The sequence below is a fragment of the Meriones unguiculatus genome, chromosome 11 (genome assembly GCF_030254825.1).
Source record: "Meriones unguiculatus strain TT.TT164.6M chromosome 11, Bangor_MerUng_6.1, whole genome shotgun sequence".
Lineage (NCBI taxonomy): Eukaryota > Metazoa > Chordata > Mammalia > Rodentia > Muridae > Meriones > Meriones unguiculatus.
Genome location: NC_083359.1, coordinates 40,457,728 through 40,479,901, shown reverse-complemented (window position 1 = coordinate 40,479,901; position 22,174 = coordinate 40,457,728). Strand labels below are relative to the sequence as shown.

The following is a 22,174-nucleotide window of genomic DNA, read 5'->3' as shown; positions in this document are numbered from 1 at the left end:
GCCTTAGCTGTCCTAGACTAGCCTTGTAGACCAGGCTGAACTCATAGAGATCTGATGGCCTCTACCTCCCATGCTGGGATTAAAGAAGGCATACGCCAGCATACCCAGCATAAAATGCATTAAAAAAAAGGGGGGGGGCACGGTGGCACAGGCCTTTAATGCTAGCACTCGGGAGACAGAGGCAGGCAGATTGCTGTGAGTTCGAAGCCAGTTTGGTCTGTAAAGCGAGTCCAGAACAGCCAAGGCCACATAGAGAAACTCTGTCTCAAAACACACACACACACACACACACACACACACACACAGGCCTATAATTCCAATTCCATGAGGTTTGGTGCCTCTTCTCGCCTCCACAGACACTAAGTATGTACATGGTATATGGACAATACATGTAAGCAAAACAGCCATACACATTAAAAAAGTATAAATAAATTTAGAAAACCTCTTTCTTTACATCACTCAGTAATTAAGATTTTCTCCTTGAGTTCCACACAGTTCCTATACTACCACCTCTCTCCCTAGATACTGAGTTCAGGCCCTAAGACTACCTGCCTCTTGTGAAAGAGTGTATATGTGAGGGACAGGGAGGGGTGGGTGAGACACCCATTAAGTTTCCCATGCAGCATTGGCTTCTGTCTCTCCTTCCATGGGGCTGCAAGTCACATGTGTAGTCTTCATTTTAATTATTCAGGCAGAACTGCAGAACCGGACATCAGTGCTTCCTGAGGATCAGGATGTAGCAGATGAGAGGAGCCGAGTCCTGGACCCCAGCTTGGATTCCGTGCTTGACACACCGCTGATCATCAACGAGCTCTCCAAGGTAACACAAGCTCAGGCCTCCACTGACCACCCAGCTGGCCCTCAAGCCCCAGAAGCTAGTAGGGGCTAGAGGCCAGAGGGCCTGGATTGTCCTCAGGCCTCCTCACTTGGGGCTTTCTGGCCGGCATCTTACAGGTATATGACCAGCGAGCACCTCTTCTTGCTGTGGACAGGATTTCCCTTACAGTCCAGAAAGGGGAGTGCTTCGGCCTGTTGGGTTTCAATGGAGCTGGAAAAACCACAACCTTCAAAATGCTGACTGGGGAGGAGACCATCACTTCAGGGGATGCCTTTGTTGGTGGTTACAGCATCAGTTCTGAGATTGGGAAGGTGAGTGTAACAGGGATGCCCTGCTGGTCTGGAGAGGCAAGACAAGGGGCTACCCTGGAGACCAGATAAACTTGTCTCTGGCTCACAGTAGGCAGAGAAATATTTGTGGACATCAAGATAAGACAGGACCAGGCTTAGGTAGGTGGTAGAAAAGAAAGAAATGCTGGCCAAAAATCATAACTCAGCTGTCTCTGTTCTGTGTCTAGGACACATAAATAGGGATTTGAAGGCCTAGAAAGATAAGAGGGAAAGGAAAGCCCATGGCCCATCCACAGGTTCTCACACATTGGGCAGAAACCACAGTAAAGATGGATCAGGTACGGCCCTCATGTTCCCTAATTCCTGGGACAATATAGAAGGTCCCTGTGTGTCAAGCAAGGGCTTTTCAAGAGCTGAAAAAGGAAAGGGTATGGATATAAGCTTGGCAGTGGAGTACTAGTCTGTGGCATCCCCAGATACCAGAATGCCAGTAAGTCCTCTGGAAGAAGGACTCATGATAGGCTGAGATCTACATAGTGTGTTCTGGTGTATGAGCAAAGTAGCCAGGCCAATACTGTGACCAGAATTTTCAGACAAAGCACTCGAGTAATGGACAAACTCCGATTTTTATCTAGACTTATTTATTTTATGTGTATGAGTGGTTTTGCCTGTCTGTATGAACATTCTGGGCATGCCTGGTCCCATGGAAGTCAGAAGAGGGTGTTGGACATCCTGGAACTGTAGGTACAAATGACTGTGAACTACCCAGTGGTTAAATCTTAAATTAGATTTAAGATTTTTGGTTGTCTGGCCAAGATTATAAAAATATGTTTAAGCATTAAAAGTGGCTGAGCCAGGAGTGGTGGTGCACACCTTTAATCCCAGCACTCAGGGAGACGAGGCAGGCAAACCGTGGATGTGAGTTTGAGGCCAGCCTGGTCTACAAAGTGAGTCCAGGAAAGTCAAGGCTACACAGAGAAACCCTGTCTGGGAGGTGGCAGGGAGGGAGAAAAGAAATGGCTGGACATGGTAGTGCACACTTTTAATCCTGGCACACAGAAGGTGGAGGCGGGTGAGCTAAAGACCAACATGCTCTATACAGTGAGTTCCAAAACAGAGAAACCATCACACACACACACACACACACACACACACACACACACACAAAATTTAGGAAGGATTAGAAATGGATGTACAAGTGACCTTGCAATGATCTAATCTGGTCTGAAAATGAAGGGAAGGGTGACCTCTAACCTGAGGTCCTGAAGGAAAGGAGACCATATCGGGGAGCTAAACCAAAAGCTAAGAATTGTTCAAGTCAATTAAAAGCAGACTCTAGATCTCCAAGAAGGAGAATCTCTGGACTCCCAGAACCTAGGCACACCTGCTGCAGCCAGCAGATGGTAGTGGTGTAAATGGTATCCACTTCATACCAGAGCCAGGACAGGCCTACTCTGGTGCAGCCAGCCTTGCATATGGGCACTTGCTGTGACACCTCTGAGGAGTGGTGCCCACTCCAAGAGTATTGCCAATGAACCCCTTTTATTAGGAGAAGACAGACCCCAGCACATGAGAGGTTTGTTAAATGCCTGATGAATGAGTGTGTGATCATGTGTCAGCTGTAAAGTTTTATGTGGTGATCACCTGTATAATAATGAAAACATTTTTTTTGAGACAGGGTTTCTCTATGTAACAGCCCTGGCTGTCTTGGAACTCCCTTTGTAAACCTGGCCTAAATCACAGAGATTCTTGTGGGCCTCTGCCTCCAAAGTCCTGGGATTAAAGGCAGGCTACCACACCTAATAAAACCATTCTTATGCTAGCTACTCTCACAGTTGTCTGTCATAGATCAGTCCCAACTAGACCACTTGCTGGCCCATGTAGTCCCTTTGGGAGCCTCCCTAAGACAGCCAAGTCCTTCCTGTGTCCCTACTTGGGTGCTGCTCAGAGAGCTTCAGCTGTGGTCAGCCACCAGGGCCTCATTACTAATTTTTTAGACAAGCCTGGACAGACTCATTAGGACATAGATTGAGGACAGGCATAGAGGCAGGCACCATGGCCAGGGGGTCACTGTAGTCCTCTGAGAGGAGATGACCTCGCTAACTCATTCCCTCCTATACCATATTCTTACCTAGGTACGGCAGCGGATGGGCTACTGCCCCCAGTTTGATGCACTGCTGGATCACATGACTGGCAGGGAGATGCTGGTCATGTATGCAAGGCTCCGAGGCATCCCAGAGCGCCTCATCAATGCCTGTGTGGAGAACACTCTGAGGGGTCTGCTCCTAGAGCCACACGCCAACAAACTAGTCAAGACTTACAGGTGTGACCTCTACTCAGCCTCTGTTCCTATGAGATCAGCCCTGGTCCTTCTCAAAATAGTTTAGGGTCTCCTGATCATAGGGCTCAAGGCCGGTGGCTCTAGAATCAGACTGGAATTGATAGCATAACTCAGACCTTACCATAAGAGGGGACTTTCCTGTCATTTCCTAGTGAGGTAAGCTGACTGGTCATGTCAAGGACCCCTGGTACAGCTCCCTCTAGGGCCTCCAGCCCTATGCAGTAGGCTTCCCAGTACTACTCACCTCTTTTCTCTCAACTTGGGGTGGTGCTCTAGAGTCACTGTGTGTGGGCCAGGGTACTCATAATTATTGATCTTGCCTCCTATCTGTCACCCTTCCACCGCCAGCGGTGGTAACAAGCGCAAGCTGAGCACCGGCATTGCCCTCATTGGAGAGCCTGCAGTCATCTTCCTAGATGAACCATCCACTGGCATGGACCCCGTGGCCCGGCGCCTACTCTGGGACACTGTAGCCCGGGCCCGTGAGTCTGGCAAGGCCATTGTCATCACCTCCCACAGGTAGAGCTTGGCCCTCTGGGTCAGTGGAAGACCCAGAATGGGTGGCTGGGGTGGGGCCAGGTGAGAAGATACGGCAGCACCTAACACAGAGTCTGCCAGGACATTTCCCAGGCTCCGCATGAGGTACACTCAGCGTGGGGGACCAGGGATGTCCCGGTCTGGGCAGATACCCTCCTCTCTGCACAAGCCTTTGACATTGAGGGTGGGCATCAGCCTCCTCCAGCACTGTCTCAGGCCTCTACCTTTTCCCCAGTATGGAGGAGTGTGAAGCCTTATGTACCCGGCTGGCCATCATGGTACAGGGCCAGTTCAAGTGCCTGGGCAGCCCGCAACACCTCAAGAGCAAGTTTGGTAGTGGCTACTCTCTGCAAGCCAAGGTCCGGAGTGAAGGGAAGCAAGAAGTACTAGAGGAGTTTAAGGCATTTGTGGACCTGACCTTCCCAGGTGTGTATAGTGCTGGATTGGGCCTGGACCCCTGTCTGGGCCTGTTAGCTGCCATACAACGGTCCTCGACAAGGCCCCCAGGGCATCCTCCCCAGCCTGATCTACATGAGAATATGGTCTCTTCTGTACAGGCAGCATCCTAGAAGATGAACACCAAGACATGGTCCATTACCATCTGCCTGGCTGTGACCTCAGCTGGGCCAAGGTGAGAGAGAGCAGGCCCCAGAATCCCACAAAGTGCTAATAGAGACTAAGAAGAAACTTCTAGAACTCCCTTTCTATGGTGATTCCGGGTTCTTTTCAGGCTAGACCCACATTCTAATTTTCCTCTGCCACTCACCCTACTATTTTGAGGTTTTATATGTAAAATATCTGAGATGGAAGAAAAATGTTTGCATGAAAGGAAACTGGTCCAGAAATGGGACACAGTTTGCCTAAGGTCATGCTTTGAGATGAAAGCAAAGCCTTGGCTTCACCTTGCTGCCCCTGCACAACCAGTGTCCTATTTCCAGGAGCATGGCTGACCTCATGGGAGTGACTCCCCAGGGCCTCTAGGACAACAGTTGGCAGAGTGAGGTCTAGCTTCCCAGTATCAGAGGACTCACTCACTGAGTCCTGGGCTCTTACCAATAGCTTTTCTGTTTCAAAAAGGTTTTTGGCATCCTGGAGAAGGCCAAGGAGAAGTATGGAGTGGACGATTACTCTGTGAGCCAGATCTCGCTGGAGCAAGTCTTTCTGAGCTTTGCGCACCTGCAGCCCCCCACCACTGAGGATGGGCGATGAGGAGCCCTGCCGCCTCCAGAGCAGCAGGCATGGAAGGGGAGTCAGTGCTCAGCCATGCACCCTCTCCCTCCCAGTTTCTCTTTTCTTTAATTTTTAATCACTCTTTTCTATGATGGACCTGAAACAAAAATCAAGGTGATATGCACAAAATGGACGTGTGTCTGTCAGTGCCTGCCGGCAGGGATCAGCATGCAGACTTCCACTCCTGAATTCAGACTCTGGAACCACAGCCCAGACCCTGTTCCGCAGCGCACAGACAGGCCTGGGGCTTTGCGTGGACAACTGTCCCAGGTGGTTCTGCAGCTAACCTGGGGGGTTGAGCTTCTTTCCAGTGCTTATCCAGAGAGCTCCCAGGGACCGGTCCATGTTTACATATGACACTAAGTTCCCCTAGAGAGGAGAAAGAAAGCCAGTAGGGTTGAGAGCAACAAGAACTGCCAGGCTGCCAGGAATGAGCAGAAAAGTTACAGATAGCTTCATGAAGGGAGTATAGGCTGTGACTAGGTGCTGAGACCTTTGGCTCCCAGTGCAGCTGCAGAGGTGTCCTTGGGTGTCAGTGTTCCCTCAGGTGTGGCCACTGCACCAGACTGAACTGCTCCTGAGCCAGATGTCATACGACAGAGCATCTACAGCACAAGAAAGATGTGGCCAGGCCTGAAGCACAGTCCTCCATTCCCAGCTCTGTGCCTTCTTAGTTACTGGCCACGGGACAGTCAGGGACCACTACAGGGCTGAGTGGTATCATCGCTTGAGGATACACTTAAGCATATTGTGATTCTATAGAAAATAAAGGCTAAGGGGACATGATCAGTCTTTGAGTCATACATATCATATGAGAAGGGTCATGGGACTGAATCACTACCCCACAGTCCCATACCCAAATACAACTATCATACCAGGTTTCAAACAAAAGCAGGAATTGACTTTACCTATCGGAGCTTACAGGATTCACTGCTATGAGATGAAGGGTTAGGCATGGACTAGTTACTTTCCTTGTGGTAAAATACCTGACAAAAGCAACTTAAGAGTGTATTTTGGGTCCTGATTCAAGGGTACAGCATCATGGGGAGAAGTCGTGGTGCTTGGGAGCATGGAGTGATCGGCTATACTGCATCTGCAGGCAGGAATGCCGGTGCTCGTCACTCTGCTTCCTTCTTTTCAGTCCAGGACCCTGGGCCATGGAATGCCACCACCCACATGTCTAGTACCTCAGTCTGCCAAGGAATGGGCAGGCAGTGGGGCTAGAATAGAAAAGTAAACCACAGGTGAGGTCAGGCTCACCTCACTACAGTCTAGAAACTCCTTCTCATGCCCAAACATTTGTTACTGTGGTGATTCTAAATTCCATTGAGTTGGTAATCATTGACAATAACAACACTCAAAGGCAAATGAAAAGTGGGTCTGATGTGCATCCAAGAAGACAACATGAGTTCCAGCATCACCCATGGGCACAGAAAATTTACCAAAGTTTCTTTACCATGACTCCCTTTTTATTTATGTGCTGTTGCTTCTTATGGTCTTCTGAAACACTGAGTCAGCATTTCTGCATTTTACTTCCTTCTAGAATTGATTAGTTTCATAAAAACTGATTTTTGGAAGTCATGGTCACAGGACATGGTCAGGAACCACGGTAGAGCTGAATGACCATCTCTTGGGTTTCCAGAAAGACTGAGGGACACGATCACAGTCTGAGTGACACAGGCAATGGGAGATATGGGGTTGATAGTCACTGTCTTAGTGACTTTTCTTATTTCTGTGATAAGCCTCTGACAACAGCTACTTACAGGAGAAACTTCATTTCAGCTCATAATTCCAGGTTGTGATCCTTCAAGTAGAGGAAGTCACAGCAGTCTGAAGAAGTTGGTCATGTTGTATCTGTACTCGGGAAGTAAGAGTTGGGAGCAGGGGCTGGAGAGATGGCTCAGTGGTTAAGAGCGCCGTCTGCTCTTCCAAAGGACCTGGGTTCAATTCCCAGCACCCACATGGCAGCTCACAAATGTCTGTAACTCCAGTTCCAAAGGATCTGACACCTTCACACTAATGCACATAAAATAAATTATTAAAAAAAGTTGAGAGCAACAACTGCTTGTGCTCAGCTCACCTCTGTCTTCTTGCCTTAAAATTAGTCCAGGATCCAACCTGAGGGGATGGTGCCACCCACAGTGGGTCAGCCTCCCCGCTTCGGTTACCCTGACTGAGAGACTCCTCCAGACATGCCCAGAGGCCATCTCCTAGGAGATTCTAAATCTCATCAAACTGACCATTGAGATTAACCATGCTATGTCATCACTTTGAGACAGTTTTGTTGAGGTTTTGCTATTGTTTTTTTTTTTTTTTCAATATTTATTCATGTGTATGAGTTCTGCCCACATGTATGTCTATGCGCCTCATTCTGTGCATGGTTCCCTCAGAGGTCAGAAGAGGGCATTGCATCGCCTGGAACTAGAGGTACAGAAGGTTGTGAACCACCATGTGGGTGCTGGAAAGCAAACCTGGTCCTCCGCTAAGTGCTCTTAACTGCTGAGCCTCTGCTCCAGTCCCCTTATTGTTGTGAGACAAGACCTCACTGTGTAGCCTGCTTCAGCCTCCCAAATAGTGGGATGAAAGGCATAGGCCGCCACACGAAGCAACAATGTTTTTAACCGTCTCTGAACATTTATAGGAACTTCATAGTTTCCACAGTACTCATTCCTTTAAAAAGTCTTCAGAACTAGATATGTTTTAATCCGAGCTCTCGGGAGGCAGAGGCAGGTGAAGTTCTATATGAGTTCCAGGGCAGCCAAGGCTACATAGAACCTGTCTCAAATACACACACACACAACTTAAAAAGCCAAGTGTGGTAGCATACTCCTTTAATCCCAGCATTCCAGAGGCAGAGGCAGGTGGGTCTCTGTGAATTCAGGGCCAGCCTGGTCTACAGAGTGAGTTTTTTAAACAAAGTGTGTTAGTGATTTTTCTTTCCTTCTCATCTCCCCCACCCCCACATTGTTTTAAAGCATGCAGAAAGGTGTTTAGGTCTGGATGAACAAGCTATACGATGTATACCCATAAAATACGGCTGCTTCAGTACACATGGAGACTAGCCATCCTCTCAGGGACAGACAGGGGAAAGCTGCCAGCAGAGGGCTTTCATGCGGATTGTAGCAGCCAAAATGCTTTTAGGAAAATTTTCCTAGTTTCCTTTCCATACATGATGAAATACTCCGATTAAAAGCAGTTCAGGAGATGGGATCTTTCTGGCTTACTCTTCAGAGTCACAATCCATCATTAAAGGAGGTCAGGGCAGGAACTCTTAGAAACCTTGGAGGAATGCTGCTTGTTGGCTCACTTGCTTTGTGGTTTACTCATTGGCTCATGCAGTTTGGAGGAATAGCAAAGAAAGGAGCCATGGACTTCTGAGACAGTAGTCTAGCTTGTCCTTTCATGTTCATTCCCTTCTAGACCAGTAAGGGCATGGCTGCTCTACCTCCATGCCTAGTTCTTCCAGGGAACCCAGGAGACAAGGCTCTGCTCTCCACGACCTGATCCAGTTCCCATGGGTCCAAGAGCAAGTCCTGTGGGACAGCCACTGCGTTTCTTCCGTTAGTCTTATATGCCCAACACAGTGGCTCGACTGGAATAGTGTCAGGGTATGCAGAACTTGTTGGTTAGGATATAAGAGTGGGGGAAGCCTCAATGTGGGCAAGCCTGCAGCCAAGCCCTTCACTGCTTGTCTAGGACTGAAGAGAAAGGGCGCTGGGTATGATGACACACTCCTGTAAACCACCAATTGGAAAGCAGTGACAAGATGGTCCCCAGATTGTTTTGTTTTTTCCAGATAGTGTTTCTCTGTGTAACGGTCCTGGCTGTCCTGGAATTCACTCTGTAGATTTGACTGACTTGAACCTTGAGAAGGTAAGGAAGGGAACTCAGAATACTGGCCAGGGCTCACATCACCCCTCTACTGTGGCCAGCTACTCACATTTCCTCCAGCAAACCAGGGCCAAGGATGCCCTGGGTCCTGGAAATCCTAGCTCGGTGGCCCTTAGCCATCTTGGCCTCAGAAGGTTAGCAACAGACAGGAATCAGAAAAGGGAAGGAGGGAGGGAGGGAGGGAAGAAGGAAGGAAGGGGTCCTGAGATTGTTACAAACCTTAAAGTTTTCTGCTATCTTCAAAATGCTAAAAGCCAGGACGGTTGGCTTTCAGAGCGCAACAGCTGATACTACAGTTGATTATAAAAATCCATAATATTTAGCAACAAATTTTATCAAAGCATCTGAGTAAACCATGCTTTTTAGGTTTAATATAAAACGTGTTAAAGCTTATAAGCATGCCAAATTAAATTATTTTGAACATTAGGGGGAAAGTATGGGAGAGGCTGTTAGTCCAACTTGTTCTGTCCTCACCCTATCAGGCATGGTGGGGTCACCAGGTCTCTAGGTTGTCACTGCTGGACACAAAGCTCTGGATTTGAGGCCTCTGGAAGCCTCTCTAAATCACAGACTCCTCTAAAATTACAGATGTGCTGCCTGATTGACCATCACTACCCCACCGAATAGCCGCAAGGGCCCTTTCTCTAAAGAACAGGCTGAAGCCCCCAGGTTAATCTTAGTTGCTAACTTGATTGAATTTAGAATTAACCGAGAGGCAGGCCTCTGGGCACACCTGTGAGGGATTTCTGTGATTATGTTGAGTGAAGTGGGAAGGACCCCCTAAAGGAAATCAGCACTTTCCAGAGGCTGCCCAGGTGGTCCAGCCTTCCTTCCAACTTGTGCTGCAGATCAGAAATCCTCCAAGCTTTCAGCACCAAACTGACTACAAAGCATTCAGTTTCTTTCGTTTTTTTTTTTTTTTGTTTGTTTGTTTGTTTGAGACAGGGGTTCTCTGTGTAGCCCTCGCTGTCCTGGACTCATTTTGTAGATCCGCCTGCCTCTGCTTCCCGCAGTGCTGGGATTACAGGCCACTGCGCTCAACCAAATAATCTTAAAACCAACAAGATTACCACACCGGACTGGACCTGCTAACCACAGCACCCCAAATGAACTGATGCCTCTGGGGAGCAGGCACCTCTTCCTGGCTGTCCTGTGCCCAGCTCCTTGGCCCCTACTCCCTCCGGGATCAGCAAACTGCACATTGGCCACTTTCCTGTCTTTCAGTGCAATATGTAATCCAAATCTAAATCACCTTTGTTCCTTCCTCCTAAAGATCTGTTCCTCTTTCTTCCTTGCAGCCTCAAACCTGTCTAGATAACCGCAGGGACTGTGTGCGTATCCTTTCCTTCCACGTAGAACCGCAGAGCAATGAATGTGCCAGGCAGAGTGGGAGGCGGGGGACACCACGGAGAGCGCTACTCTGCAGCCTCGTGCAAGGACCAGGACCACTGTGTCCTTGAAATGAAGGTCCTGACAGTTACCCTCGCCCAGGCTGGCGTCCCTTTTCTCCTCCCAGCGAGCCTGAACACCTTTGCTGTTCCCTCTGCCCCACCCTTTTTCAGAAAAGTCACCTTGGAGAAGCCTCTCCTACTGCACATTTCCTCAAATTCCTTCCTTTCGTTCTGGCCTCCCACCGCCCCCAGTAGGCTGAATCCCACCAAGCACAGAGACAGCGTCTACACGCTCACCACTGTGCTACAAGCATCCACCATCTGAACCGTCCTGCCACTTGAGAACAGCCCGGCTTTGCTTTGACCCTCAGCGCCTCAGCAGGGCGCCATAGCCTTAGGCCCTAAAGGCGTCAGAGGCAGTAGGGAAGCAACTCGAGTAGCTCCAAACGCACAGATCCTCTAGGCGCCGAAGGGCGCAGCCCCCCCGACGCGCAAAACGAGTCCCAGCAAGCTTAGCCTAGGCCCGACTCGGAAAAAAAGTAAACGAGGGAACACTTCCACGAACAGTCGCTGGCCGCTAAGTCTCCGCCTCTCGCGACCATTGGTTGAGACCCTGTACGTCATCGCTGCGCGACAGCCGCGTCTTCCCGCTTTTCAACTCTGACGACAGAGTTGCGCCGGCGTCCGGGTGTGAGAAGAGCGGGAGGAGGTGGCGGCCTTGGGAAGATGTAAGTTGGGGAAGGAATCCGGCCGCATCCGACCTTCGGGGACCTTCTGCCAGACTAGGTGGGGAGCATCGTGGATCCGGCTGCGTTCCGCAGCCCTGTAGTGTGGTGGAGGCCCGCCTGCGAGGCGCAGAGCCCGAAGAAAGAGAGAGTGGTTCTGGCCGGGCGGAGTGGGAGGCGTCGAGGCCGCGGCCCGGAAGTGGTCGAGGCAGTCGCGGACGGAAGGGCGATCCCGCGTCGCTCGCTTGGCGGCCACCCGTTTAGCCTGCAGGACTCCAGCAGCTGCGAGCGTCGCCTCTTGCTTTCTTGTCTGGCTGGAGACCTAGACTCGCCTCGCCGGGCTCTACCTGAGTAGTGAGTGGAGAAAGGGGTTGGGGGACGAGGTCGATGTTTGTAGCAGATTGTGAGCCCTTTTAGATCGCTTTCCACGAGTGTTTATCGAACTCCTGTGTGCGCTTCTCAGTCCGGCCCAAGCGTGGACTGAGGACGGTTACCGAGCTCAAAGGGAGAGCATGGGAAGGTTACGGTTGATGGTAGAGAGAAGTGTAGGCTTTCTTTTTCTAACTTGTGTATTTCGTAGGCTGTGTCTCAAATGTGCTTTTATATGTAGAGTGCTTTGAAGATTCCTGAAACGCCCTCTGCTCGAGATTTAACTAATTGTTTTCTCCTCTCTCTGGCTGTTGGACGCACACCTTTCCGGAGGATGGGAGAGGTTGACCATGGTCCTGAGCTGTTACCTGAACTTGTGTGAACAGAGAACCTCACCTTTGCTTTCTAGCACTCGACCACACCCAGCAAAGTGTTCGATTACTCTTCGGTTTATAATTTATAGACTGTTTAAAAATACCGGGTTCTGCTTGTTTCATAAAGTACATTCTGACAGGTTGTGGTGGGGGTGCACAGGGCAATCTCTCTGTTCCTGGTAGTTATGGAACCGAGTGGGTAGCAATCCAAACTAAAGTACATAACCAGATTTAAGTGACTTGGTACAGAAAGCTGTTCTTTGAACTCAGAGCCTCCTGCCTCTGCCTCCTAAGTGCCAAGATTAAAGGCGTGTGCACTCATTCTTTTTCAGGCTGTGAGTTTTGTTCCCCAGCACTACAAAGGAAGGCGTCACTAATTTTTTCGTGATGTAGCTGCAAGGAAATTGAGGTGTTCATGGTTCACACTCTTACTGGACAGTGGTCTCACCCGAAAGTGGGGCGAGCTGTTAATGGGCTTTAATAAGCATTCAGAAAGAGTGTAACAAATGAGGTGACAGTGGGTGTGCGGATAGTTTCCAGATGTGAAGAAATAACTCCTCAAATTTCATTTATCACTGAGCTCAGTGCCTTGACAGATTTATAGATTGACTTAGCTAAGGCTTTTGGGAACTAATTGTCAGGAAAGGTGAAGCTCTAGATATAGCTCAGTTAGTAGTTTTCTTTTGCCCCATTGTGCATGAAGTCCTGGTTTCAATCTCCAGCCCCATGTATAAAGCCGATAATTGCAGGTGGGGACAGGAAAATCAAAAGTCCTCTCCTACATAGCCCAGAGGCTAGCCTGGGCTAGAGTCCTATCTTTAATAAATAATTTTTTAATCCCTACACTCAAGAGGAGGCAGGGCTTTGTTGTAGTCCAGCCTGGCCTACATAGGGAGTTCCAGGACAGCCAGGCTTATGCAATAGAGAGATCCTGTCTCAAAAACAATAAATAAATATATGAAAGAATGAGTGCCAAGTGCCATGGCTAAGGTGACAATAGTGAAGCCTGAAATCAAACACAGGTGTGCTTGCTTAACACCAGACCATGAGTTACTGGTGTTCCCTATTGTGTGTTATAGTATGTTTTTTTTTTGGGGGGGGGAGCTTGAAAAGATTTTATGGCCCTGGAAAGGAGCTATATAGGTAATCATTTGCTATCTTCTTTTGTCAAAAGCCAGTGGCTCTTCTCTCGGGCTAAATATTTACTCAGTGGCATTTAGGAGTGCCCCTGTCTCCGAAATCAGAACCACTGAAGTGGTGTGTTCTTTCTTGGTTACAGTTGAGGAAGGTGAGACGGAGAGTTCAGATGTATCATGATGCCATTGCTTGTGTTTTGCTCCCTGAGAAGGGGGCGTGGAAAGAATTAGTGGTTTCTCTTTGAGTCGTTGTTGAATCCTTAACGGCCCATTCCAAAAGTTTCAGGATGCAGAAAAAAATAGTTGTGACTACCATACTGCTGCCATCCAACAAGTCATATTTGCTCCTTATTTGCTTTATAATTTACCTACCTGACAATCTTATTTTTTCTTGCTCCCCTCCCCCCCAAGACAGGGGTATCTGTGTGGCTTTGCCTGTCCTAGAACTGGCTTTATATCAGCCTGCCCTGCCTTCCAAGTGCTGGGATTAAAGGCGTCCACCCCGTGCCTTGCTTTGGGTCCCATTTTAATGTTCTTCTGTGATGTTGTCCATTTGTGCTGAGTAATGTTTTGGTGCTTGTCACTCTCAAAATGATATCTAGTCATCCCTCAGTGTGTCCCCAAAGAAAATTACGGCAATAAGACAAATCTGAGCCTGTTAGTTGATCTACAAATTGAGTTTTTCTCCTGAAGCCTTTTTGGTATTTTGCGAGCCATCTACAGGTGGCTTATCAGACTTGCTACCGTAGTGTGGTGCAGGCTCTAAAATAACAATGATAGGTACAGTTACCACCCCATCTCATTAAGGAAAGCAGTGCAGAATCAATGCTCCTGTGCCTTGGAGGTGTAATAAATTTTATATTTTTCTAATTAAAAAAATAAATAAACTAAGGTGGCCTCATGGAGGTAGAAAAATCCTCCATGAGGAATTGAGGGTTGTCCCCTGTTGTACAGGCTGTGGACTCTTGCTTCCTTCTTTGTGCTCAACTTTTTGTTGCAAAATAGATTTGATGCTTTGTCAATTCGTTTACTCTATTTAAATCCTTTTATCTTGTTACTAGGCTGCTCTTTGGCGTAAATTGCAATCGATTAGGGATCGTTTCTCAGACTCAAGTTAGAAGTGAGAGTTCAGATAAGTGAGGCCGACATTGCTGCTTTGAACACCTCAGAAGGGGAGAATGGATTTATCAGGAGTGAAAAAGAAGAGCTTGCTAGGAGTCAAAGAAAATAATAAAAAGTCCAGCACTAGGTAATCCTCTGTAAGATTTTTCTAGTGCTATTTTGGGGGTGCTTGCTATTTAGGGACCCTCAGAGAGGGGATATTTTTGTGTTCTACAGTGAGTGTCCTAATTCACAGATCATTTTGCTCTGTGATGACCTGGGAGTTTAGTAAGAATCCTTTTGGACCCCACTACTGGGTTGTGCTATCTCCGGGTTTGGTTAGGGGAGCTTGCAACCTCACCTTCTTCCTCACCATGCAGGGCTCCTTCTCCCACCAAACGCAAGGACCGCTCTGACGAGAAGTCCAAGGATCGCTCTAAGGATAAAGGGGCCACTAAAGAGTCCAGTGAGAAGGATCGTGGCAGGGATAAGACCCGGAAGAGACGCAGTGCTTCAAGTGGGAGCAGCAGTACCAGGTAGGGCAGAGAGCACTGCTGTGACCGTGTGTCTTCCTTTACTGTGAATGGAGCCACTGGGGTTTCTCTTTTGGGGTTTCTCTTTTCTCTTTTGGGGGTTGATGTGTGTGTTCAGCCTTGGGTGGTAAATTGCTTCTTGTAAAGAACATCTGCCCCTCCTATGTTCTGCCGTCAAACTAAGCTAAGGTTCGTTTAGATGACTGGTGAGTGTTATTAGGCTTACAGTGCAGGGGTTGGGGCACTGGCAGGAGTATGCATAACCCCCCTGTGCTTGTGTAGGTGGAGTTCCTTCTCTCATAATCCACTGAGACCTGAGGCCGTGTGCAGTTAGGGCAGAATTGCATACTACAATTATAGGGGGTCACTGGGTATCCCAGTGAGGATCCCTTGGCCCTCTCCCTTCTTCCAAGAGAGACAAGCCCAGCTGTGATGATCTTTTGAGCAGGCCAGTTGAACTGAGAATGACAGCATTTGGCTGTACAACAGGTGTCATTCCCTAGGAGCTGTCCACCTTGTTTGTTGGGGTGAGGTTTCATTGGTACTTAGGGTTTGCCAATTAAATTGAGCTAGATGGCCAAGGGAAGTCCATAGTTTTTCTTGACTGCTTTGAAAACAACCCGACCCTAGAGTTGTTGATAAGATCCTAAGTTACAACATTCTGGTTTTGAGTTTCATCTCATTATGTATGATATATGATCTTGCTGTATAGTTTGTGATGTTTATGGTATGAACCCTTTTATGGTTCTAAAAAATGTGATGAGTTGAAGGCTTTGGTCTAGAGCCTTTCTTTCTCTCTCTTTCGTGTAAGACTTTCGGCTGCATGTATATATAAAACAGTGTGCCTGGCTTCCACAGAGACCAGCAAAGGACATTGTGACCACTGAAACTGGAGTCACAGGCAATTGTGAGCCGCCATTTGGGTGCTGGAACCGAGCCTGGGCCCTCTGAAAGTGCTGTTACCTGTTGAGTCTGTCTGCAGCCCTGTGACGGCTGAGGTGGTGAAATGACTCCTGCTAGACTCCTCCTTTTCCCCATTGTAAAGTTAAGGGTTCTGTGTGGGTGACAGCTGCCTGTGTTTCCTGTCACCACGCAATGCATGTCATTGCTGATGAAAGTGATGAGGCTTAAAGAACCAGAAGTGCTGTGTCCTCTACTGGGCAGTCTTCTGTGGAGAAGGGTGACTCTTGCTCATTGACTCTGTGATGCTCCCACCTTATCCTCAGGTCTCGGTCCAGCTCAACCTCCAGCTCAGGCTCCAGCACCAGCACAGGCTCAAGCAGTGGCTCTAGCTCATCCTCTGCATCCAGCCGCTCGGGAAGTTCAAGCACATCCCGAAGCTCCAGTTCTAGCAGCTCCTCTGGCTCCCCAAGCCCTTCTCGGCGTCGGCATGACAACAGGCGGCGTTCCCGCTCCAAGTGAGTCCAGATTAGCCTGCTCATAACCATAGTTATTAGAAAAGTAGATTAGGGGCTGATACGATGGCTCAGGAGTAAAGGTGTTTGCTGCCAAGCTTATGACAACCTGAGTTCACTCCCCAGAACCCAAGTGGTGGCATGTGATAACTCCCACCGATTGATGCACTGTAGCACACAAGTACATAAGTAGATGTGGTTTTTATTTAATTATCAAAGTGAAGTGTAGCTGTGCGTGCCCAGAATCCTAGCACTCAGTGTTTGTAGCAGGGTGGTCAGAAATTTGAGGCCATGCTAGGCTGTGTGTGAACTTACCTCAAAGAGATAAATAAGGACTGGAGAGGATGGCTCAGAGGTTAAGAGCAGTGGTTGTTCTTCCAAAGATCCTGAGTTCAATTCCCAGTACCTGCATGGTAGCTCATAACTATCAATAATGAGGTCTGGTGCCGTCTTCTGGCCTGCAGGTACATTAGGGGGTGGACAGGATGTCTCAGTAAGAGCGCCTGCTGCCAAGCCCATCAACCAGAGTGCCCATCCTTGGAATACACATGGTAGACTCTGGGAAGGGTGGAGCTGGGCGCAGTTGCACACGCCTATAATACCAGCATTCTGGTAGGCAGAGGCAGACCAGTCTCTGTGAGTTCAAGCCCAGCTTGGTCTACAAAGTGAGTCCAGGACAGCCATGGCTACACAGAAACCCTGTCTTAAAGGGGGGGGGGGATACTAAGGAGCAACTCACAGAGGTTGCCCTCTAACTCAGTGTGTGTTGCCCAGATACATGCCCACACAGAGTAAAGTAAAATGCACACATGTGTGAAGGAGCTCTTAGTTTGGTTTGTGAGTCAGGGATAGTGTCTTAGTGTTGCTATGAAAAGACAACATGACCAGGACAATTCTTACAAAGAAAAGCATTTCATTGGGGGTGGCTTACAGTTTCAGAGGGTTAGTCCATTCTCATGGCGGGAGGATGGTGGTGCACAGGCAGGTGTGGTAGCTGAGAGGGTGTAGAAATCCTTTCCAAAGGCAGCAGGAGGAGCCAGACACTGGGCCTGTCATGGGCTTTTGAAACGAGCTCACGTCCTGTGGCACACTTCTTCCAACAAGACCGTATCTTTAATGCTTTTCAAATAGTGCCACTCTCTGATCACTAAGCATTTAAATATATGAGCCTATGCGGCTATTATGGTTAATATAGGAGAATTGATAGCAGACTTTTCTAGAAGCTGTGGAAGCTAAGAAGAAACCTTGCTGTTTGTTGCTGGGGCAGAATCTCACTAGGCAGTGCAGGTTGACGTAATCTAGTACCCTCCTGCCTTGGCCTCCTGGGTGCTGGGATGTTAGTTTGTCATATACCACTACAGCCAGCGGATAGTTTTCCTTTTTCAGTGCTGGGGCCAAGTCCTGGACCTTACCGTGAACTCCACCCCTAAACTCACTATACTCTGAGTAAATTGAAATTTTCTGGGTGTTTTTGTTATCTTAGATCCAAGCCCCCTAAAAGAGATGAAAAGGAAAGGAAAAGGCGAAGCCCTTCACCTAAACCCACCAAAGTACATATTGGGAGGCTCACCAGGAACGTGACCAAGGTAAGAACCACAGGTCCACAGAGGTTAGGGGTTGGTGGTTGACAAGCTGGTGGTGTCTGTCAGCAGGTACACCTAGAACGTAGTTCTTCTGAGAACTGTAGTCCGTGACTTGATTGGAACACTGCTTACTTCTTAATGGACTTAATTATTACACTTAATATCCAGGAGACTTTGGCCCACTGACATGTACTGTCAGGGGGCAGAATGTTTTTATACTATTAAAGATTTACTGGGCATTTAGTGAATTCCCTTTGACCATTAAGTAGTAGATGGGTAAGCAGGGATGTGACTTCTTTCTCTCTCTAGGATCATATCATGGAAATATTTTCTACTTATGGGAAAATTAAAATGATTGACATGCCTGTAGAAAGGATGCATCCTCATCTATCCAAAGGTTATGCATATGTGGAATTTGAGAATCCAGATGAAGCGGAGAAGGCACTGAAACACATGGATGGAGGTGAGTGATACTGTAACCACTCAGCCCTGTCACCTCTATCCTTGAAGAGATCTGATTTCCTACCCCAAGTGTATCTGTGTCTCGTTGGAGCTCTTTGTACATTTTGGTTCTTACTCAGTGGGGGTGAATTTACCAAAAGCAGTTTTTATGAAGCATTCCCTATTCTTGGAAAGAAAAATCCAAGTATGAATATATTAGTGTTTTAAGAAATTTTCAGTCTGTTAAAACCCTGTGGATCAAATGACGCTTTCCTTACAAAGAACATATTTGGCTTTTACAGAGGATCTTTTCTATGATTGTTTCTAAGTGTCCTTTTTAATTTGCCAACATTCCAGCATTTTCAGGATTGCTTTGCTGATGATACATACAATGTGTCTATCAAGACTTTAATGTTGTGCTTTGAAGCACAAGCACTTAAAAATAGTTTTTGGTGGCCAGTTTCCATTTTGTCTTCAAATCGGCTTTTTAGGGAGTGCAGAATTTGTGTTTCGTGCTAGGATATGCGCAGCCAGGACTAAGTCAGCAGTGCACAGTCCCGTCTGGGCAGTCAAGTCAGTCTGCTGGGGGGCCTTAGCGTCCTCAGAAGCCTGTTACCCTTACAGATATCTTAACAGTTTTTAGTTGAGGTTTTATTGTTACTTTTTTGTTGTGGTGGTTTTTGTTTTTCAAGACCGGTTTCTCTTTGTAGCCTTGGCTGGCCTGTAGACCAGGCTGGACTGGAGCTCACAAAGATCTGCCTATCTCTGTCTCCCTGAGTGCTGGGATTACAGCCATGAGCCACCACATCTAGCTTTGTTGTTATTTCTTGTTTGTGGTTTTGAGCCTAGCCTTTAATGGCTGAGCCATCTCTCCAGCCTTCTTGTTACTTTTTAATGTTGCCTTTGAGTATGGATATTCTTTGATTTTTAGCAATTCAGGGTACTAGAGACATCTAGAGTGACCTTCATTGGCCACTAGCTAGATGGCGCACTGTTTTATTGTGTTCTGTTGGTGCAGTGACTTTCTTCATTAGAGTTGGTTCAGCTGTGGGCCAGAATCTGGCTTAGGCTGTGGTTAAGTTAAACATCTGGAATATAAATGAGTACCTGAATTAGCCTCTGGGTACTCTCAAGTATAGGAGCTGTATTCTTTGTTGACACTGGGCTAGGTTTGGGCTCTAGGGACCAATCTTAGATGTGTAGATATCTAGCTGTCCAGGTGTTTTTCTCTCTCTCTGAAACCTTGTAAGTTCTTGGGGTTTGTGTCCTGTGGTGCTGTATCTACTTTTGAAATTGTTTCCAAATTTTTCCCTTTGTTTGGAAATCAGTTTATGTAGATGGCTGCAGAAGTCTTCAAACAAGTGTCCCTTTTCTTTAGCCCAGCCTTAGCTTCCTCCTATCCTTAAAAGGGAAATTCAGAGCCATGTATGGTGGCACATGCCTTTAATCCCAGCACTTTGGAGGCAGAGGCAAGTGGATTGTGAGTTTGAGGTGGTCTGGTCTACATAGTAAGTTCCAGGACAGCCAGGGCTATGTAGGGAGATCCTGTCTCAAAAAAAAAAAAAAAAAAAGAAGAAGAAAGAAAGAACAGCTCAGCTTCTGATGTGACCTTCCTGTCCCTGCCAAGGGCCTCCATTCTGCCTTTAAGCCCTGTGATATCTTGTCGTTGTGTCATGGCTGGTCCTTCTCCCTGGTAGGTGTCAGTACAGTCTTCAGTTTCGTGTGGGCTGTCTGTCTTCTGGGATGTTGTTCCAGTGTCTCAGTTAGTGTCTCTTATAGATCTCATGGCCTGTAGTGGGTTTTTCTGGTGGTGATTCTGGAGTTAATCTTATTGTCTACCTTGATTTGCTGAGCACCTGGCTTTGTGCTTGCCTAGGGTGTGTGGGGATTTTGTTTTGTTTTTGATACGGGGTCTCCTTATATACCCCTAGCTGGTATGACCTTGCTGTATAGACCAGGCTGGCTACAAATTCTCAGAGATCTGTTCTGTCTCTGCTTCTCAGATGCTGGGATTAAAGGTGTGGGCCTCCATACCTGGCCTGTTTTATCTTGGGGCAGTATATCACTTTGTTGCCTACACTAATTAATAGCTCTCTGCCTTCTCTTGAATGCTGGAATTCCACAGATACATGTTAAGTTTTTAATATTAGAAAATTTATGGTTTTGTCCTTTCTTTTTTTAATACAGGACAAATTGATGGCCAGGAGATCACTGCTACTGCTGTGTTGGCGCCCTGGCCTCGGCCACCCCCTCGGCGATTCAGCCCACCCAGGAGAATGCTCCCACCACCTCCCATGTGGCGCAGGTCACCCCCACGGATGAGGAGGAGGTGAGTCAATTTAGAATTGTCCTTAACCCATCTTTCTTCTTTGTATAATTTATAACCCTGAATAGCTGTGATGACTTTGTGTTCTTTGGGGCTGAATGTAGAAAGCATGTCAGTATGTAACACTTGGGAACTGCTCAGAGAAAGGACAGTCAAAGTATTGGTTATTGATAGACAGATGAGGCCCTCTGAAGGAACCACTTCTAGAGTCTGAACTGGCATGGGTCCCCTGAAATCAGGTCCCATGAGACCGTCTGTGCTTCATAATGGGGGGCCAAGCAGGATGGCACATGCCTTTACTCCCAGTAGGGAGGGAGAGGCTGGTGGATGGATCTCTATGAGTTTAAGGCCAGCCTGGTACAGAGCCAGTTCCAGGACAGCCAAGGTGGTTAGGCAGAGAAAAAGATTACAGGAGTGGCCAGGAGAGGAGCTTTGGGGTCAGACATAACAGAAGCCACACTTTATAAAATTGTAAACAAAAAACAGGATTGCCTTAGAGAAGGCCAGTTTGTCCCACAGATGTTGCTGTTGGCTGACCTGGTTTCTCTTCCTGCAGATCTCGCTCCCCAAGACGCAGGTCACCTGTTCGCAGAAGATCTCGATCTCCTGGACGCCGCCGCCACAGGAGCCGCTCCAGCTCCAACTCCTCTCGATAAGCAGGAGCACTGATGCCCACCTCTGTAACTTAATGTCCTGGCTCAGTTCTGTCCTTTCTCTAGCCAAATGAGGATCTGTAGGGAAGGATCCCTTACCAGGGTAGACTTGGAAGACAGCGATTTCTATATTTCCTCTGCAGGAGGATTCTGGCTGCAGAGATACTGTTGGTTTGGGACTGTGTCCATAGAGGTACCCTGTAGTTTTCTGGCTAGAAAGTTCACCCCTTCCAGTTATTGAGTCCATTTGGTAGCAGAACCAACTGGGACAAACAAGCCCTCCATATAGCAGCACACCGGTTTCCACGGATGACCTAGAACCAGTCAGACAACCTGGTCACGCCCTTGCTGCTGCTGTGCCACATCTGCCGAAAGGACCAAGCTGCTGTTGTGTGGGGCCTGACCATGTTCCCTGCTGAGTACACATCACCTCCTAGGGTTAGCCCTTTCAAGGGTTCCTCCATAGAGTTTGTCCTTTCCGTCCCCGAATCTCTGTCACTATAAAATTGGCGAGCCAGTTCTGCAGGGTCCCCGGAACCTGCCCACCCCATTATTACCTGCTATTCATGGTGATGCTGCAGGTTAGCTTTGGCAATGTGAGCATTGCCTCTTTTTGCTTTTATTGTACAGTCAGTACTATAAAATTTGTTTTGAGTTTTATAACTTTGTAGCATTTTAGATAAGGTTGTGTTTGTACTTGTGTAGAGTGAAAGGACTGTGTTGAATAAATTTAGGATTAGAATGCAAATTGAGTACTGGTTTCACTGCCTCTTTGTGGTCTCCCCCCACCCAACTTTAGGCTTCATTCCCAGTGTGCCATTTCTAAAAGCTCTCAGAAACAACTCGGGGCTTTTGTGTTTTGGCCGAGATTAGGCCTGTTGCTGCCTGAACCTTCGGCTATTGTGTTGGGAAGATGTCTCGTACTGGTTCTGAGCTGGTGGTGGTGTCCAGTTTCTGATTCCATACTTGGGCACCACAGAAGAAAAGTCTTTGCCAAGAA

At 47.8% G+C, this 22,174-nt stretch overlaps 2 protein-coding genes across 8 annotated transcripts in view; both read left to right on the top strand.

The window, feature by feature from the left end:
* Positions 1 to 6,022, top strand: part of Abca3 (ATP binding cassette subfamily A member 3) — a 53,653-nt gene extending 47,631 nt beyond the window's left edge. For all 6 annotated transcript variants that reach the window (XM_060364021.1, XM_060364020.1, XM_060364019.1 and 3 more), the window contains 7 exons: positions 692 to 820; positions 955 to 1,149; positions 3,264 to 3,451; positions 3,818 to 3,988; positions 4,242 to 4,432; positions 4,564 to 4,637; positions 5,084 to 6,022. In XM_060364021.1, coding sequence (XP_060220004.1) covers positions 692 to 820; positions 955 to 1,149; positions 3,264 to 3,451; positions 3,818 to 3,988; positions 4,242 to 4,432; positions 4,564 to 4,637; positions 5,084 to 5,215 — 1,080 coding nt within the window. In that variant the 3' untranslated portion in view covers positions 5,216 to 6,022. The remainder of the gene's footprint in view (positions 1 to 691; positions 821 to 954; positions 1,150 to 3,263; positions 3,452 to 3,817; positions 3,989 to 4,241; positions 4,433 to 4,563; positions 4,638 to 5,083) is intronic.
* Positions 6,023 to 11,162: 5,140 nt separating this feature from the next.
* Positions 11,163 to 21,922, top strand: Rnps1 (RNA binding protein with serine rich domain 1). Of its 2 annotated transcripts, XM_021644768.2 has the most exons (8): positions 11,190 to 11,597; positions 14,184 to 14,371; positions 14,604 to 14,759; positions 15,983 to 16,174; positions 17,655 to 17,757; positions 18,064 to 18,217; positions 20,383 to 20,524; positions 21,078 to 21,922. In XM_021644768.2, exons 2-8 carry the CDS (start codon positions 14,301 to 14,303, stop codon positions 21,175 to 21,177), a joined length of 918 nt encoding a protein of 305 aa, XP_021500443.1. In that variant the 5' UTR covers positions 11,190 to 11,597; positions 14,184 to 14,300; the 3' UTR covers positions 21,178 to 21,922. The 2 variants fall into 2 exon arrangements, with proteins under 2 accessions (XP_021500446.1, XP_021500443.1); XM_021644771.2 differs by lacking the exon at positions 14,184 to 14,371 and having other exon boundaries at positions 11,163 to 11,246.
* Positions 21,923 to 22,174: the final 252 nt, after the last annotated feature.